Source organism: Pseudomyrmex gracilis, unplaced genomic scaffold (assembly GCF_002006095.1).
Source record: "Pseudomyrmex gracilis isolate BER0280 unplaced genomic scaffold, ASM200609v1 scaffold_2143, whole genome shotgun sequence".
Taxonomy (NCBI): domain Eukaryota; kingdom Metazoa; phylum Arthropoda; class Insecta; order Hymenoptera; family Formicidae; genus Pseudomyrmex; species Pseudomyrmex gracilis.
In genome coordinates, this window is record NW_018022727.1 from 6,381 (window position 1) to 9,427 (window position 3,047).

The window sequence follows — 3,047 nt, forward strand, 5'->3', positions numbered from 1 at the left end:
TTCTGGCCATCCTTCTCCTTTCCATATCTTATTTAAAATTTCCCTCAATCTTTCTTTCACTTTATCACTAGCATATTTCCATGCTTCATTTCTGATTCCATCTATTCCTGCACTTTTCTTTTTCTTCAATTTCTTAATAGCTTCTTCCACTTCCTCCTCTCTAATCTCTTCTATTTTTGCTCTTCCTTTTTCCTCTGGTTCTTTCCTTTCTTTATTTTCTTTCCCTTTTAATAAGTTCATAAAATGCTGTTTCCACTCTTCTTTTGCTATTCCTTCGTTCATATTACTTCTCTTTCCCCTCTCTTTCTGTATGTATTTCCATAACTCGTTCTTGACCTTTAAATTCATGATCATAGTTATCTCTTCCCTCCTATATTTTTCTTCGTTCTCTTTACATACCTCTTTATGTTTTCTTTTCTCCTCTATATATTCTGCTCTTTTTACTTTTTCTTCTTTGTACTTTCTTAGCTTTTTGTTTACCTCTATTTTGCTCAATCTGCATTCCCTGTTCCTCCATCTCTTTCTGCCTGCTCTCCATTTTTTCACTGTGATTTTCTTTTTGCTTATCGCCTCTTTTACTTTTTCGATTTGTTCCTTCATATCCTCCTGCACTTCTTCTTTACAGAATTCTATATTTTCAAGTTTTTCTTTGTACTTTTTTACCCCTTCTTCCGACCAGTCTTCAATCTCTCTTTCTGTATCTTCTTCTTCTCCTTCCCTCTGCATTTTTTCTTGTATTACTATTTCCATTGGTTGGTGGTCCGATTCCGTCCTTTTCCCTATCTTAAAGCTTTCTATTTTCTGCCATGTTTCTGCGCTTGTTATCGCGTAATCTACTACCGAGCTTCCCATCTTCCCAATAAATGTCCATTCTCCTTCTTCATCTCCTTCCTTGTTTCCGTTCAGTATTCCCATTCCTTTTTCTTCAACCATCGTTATCAACTCTTCTCCTTGTATGTTTATCTTCCTGTCNTTCGATTTTCTCTCTTCTTCTTCTCCATTCCACACTATGCTGCCTTTATTACCTGTTCTTGCATTGAAGTCTCCCATCATCAGTATATTTCCTTCTATCTCTTCTTCTACTCTCTCCTTTATTTCTTTTAGCTTGTCTTTATCTCCTCCTCTGTTATATACGGATATCATTTTCCATATTTCTCCCTTTACTTTNAATTTGCTCTCCATTATTCCCTCTATGTCTATTCTTTCTTCTATTACGGTTATTCCCTTTCTCGTCCCTGTGATCATTCCTCCCTTATTTCTTCCCATGAATTTATCCTTNTTTGCGTTCTGTACTTTCCATCTGAATTGCCTTGACATCTCCTTTTCCTTTTTGCTCCATCCTTCTTGGTNCAGCCATGTTTCTTGTAATACTACTATATCAAATCCCTCTACGTACTTTCAAAAGTCTTTTTTCTTGTTCTCTAAACCTGCTACATTCCATGAGATTATTTTTACTTTTTGTTTGTCTTCTCTCTTTATACTCTCTTTTATTTTATTCTTTCCCTTCTTTTTCCTCTCTTTTGCTTCTTTCTCTTGCGTNATTATACAACCTCCATATTCTCTATACNGATTTTCGCTCCTGGTCGAAAATTTATCTCTTCCTTTAATTTTCCTTCTCTTTCGTTCCATCTGTACCACTTTCCATCTACTTCTATTNTTTTGAATTTTATCTTGACATCTTTTCCATTCTCTTTCAACTTCCTTGCATATTGTACAATTGCTCTCTGTACTTCTCTTTCCTCTCTCGTTCTTTCTTGTTCTATGAAGATCTTTTCGTTACCTAACTTTCTTTTATTTGCCATTATCTGTTCCTTTTCTTCCTGCGTGCTCAATTTTACCCACACAATGTTTCTTTCGTATCCTATTATGTTAGATTCCTGGACCTTTACCTCGACTTCCAGCTTTTCTGCAAAGAATTTTTCCATTTCTCTTTCCAATCCCTTTCTCTCCTTTTTTAGACCTTTAATTATCACGCACTTCTTTCTTTCTTCCGCTTCCAGTCTTTCACATCTCTTCTCTATCATTTTCATTTTCCTCTCTGTCTCCCCCTCTTTTTTCCTCCCTTCGCTTGCTGCCATTCCTTGTTCCGGTTCCAGTATCTTTCCTTTAAATTCATTTCTCCAATCTTCTAATTTCTTATTTATTTTCTCTTCCAGCTCTTTACTTTCTTTCTGCCACTTTTTTCTTTCCTCACTGATCGCCGCTTGGATTTGGCTTTTTATTTCTTTCTTCATTTCTACTTTCTCTGCTTCTCTCTCTTTCTCTCTTTTATTCATCTTACTCAGTATCTTTAGCATTAGATCCCTATTCGTTAGTTTATCGTCTCCCTCCTCTAACATTAGTTCCTCCTCTTCCGCTGTCTTCCCTGTACTCATGTTTGTTGTCTTTTTTAGTATCTTTTCCCTGTTTTCCGGTGAATCTCCTGACTTTTTTCTGTCTCTCTTTCTTGCAATCAGCTCCCTTATATCTCCTAAACTGTTGGATCTAATCCTATTCCAGTTCTGTGCTGCTGGTATCCTTCCTTTCCTTCCTATGCTCCTCTCTTTTTTTATTTCCTTCTTTACCGACTGTAGCTGTCTCAGCTCTGCTTGGTCCAGTTGCTTCACTTCTTTGCCGTCGCTTGTCTTTGGCGCCTTGTTCGTACTCTCCATGCGCGTCTACTCTCTCTATTTTTCTGTCATAACCTCCAGATATTTCCTTTTTCTTTCTTTCGCTTTCTTATCCTTCTATACTTTTCCTACCTTTTTTTCTTTCTTTAATCCTCGTTTTTCACTCTTTCTTTTAAGAGCTCTTATTCAATTCTTTGTTTCCTATTCACTTTTCACTTGTTCAAAACACTTCCACTGACTTTTCGTACTTGTTGCCACTTCAGCGATCCGGCAAAAAGTCTAATATTTTATAAATGTATTTAGTTAATATACAATAACAAATGAAATGTTAATTTAGATTTGAATGAACCTCCTGGGACATGTACAAATGGTTAAAGTAACTCATTCGTCATGTGTTACTTAGTAACAAAATAGTAATGGTAAGTAATCGGACACCAC

At 36.2% G+C, this 3,047-nt stretch overlaps 1 protein-coding gene across 1 annotated transcript in view; it reads right to left on the bottom strand.

Annotated features, from left to right (window-relative positions):
- LOC109862660 (trichohyalin-like) overlaps positions 1-2,651 on the bottom strand; it is a 7,380-nt gene extending 4,729 nt beyond the window's left edge. Inside the window, exons 1-4 of the mRNA XM_020442764.1 lie at positions 2,282-2,651; positions 1,551-2,104; positions 742-1,395; positions 69-606 (exon numbers count right to left, since the gene is read on the bottom strand). Coding sequence (XP_020298353.1) covers positions 69-606; positions 742-1,395; positions 1,551-2,104; positions 2,282-2,651 — 2,116 coding nt within the window. The remainder of the gene's footprint in view (positions 1-68; positions 607-741; positions 1,396-1,550; positions 2,105-2,281) is intronic.
- Between the last annotated feature and the right edge of the window lie 396 nt (positions 2,652-3,047).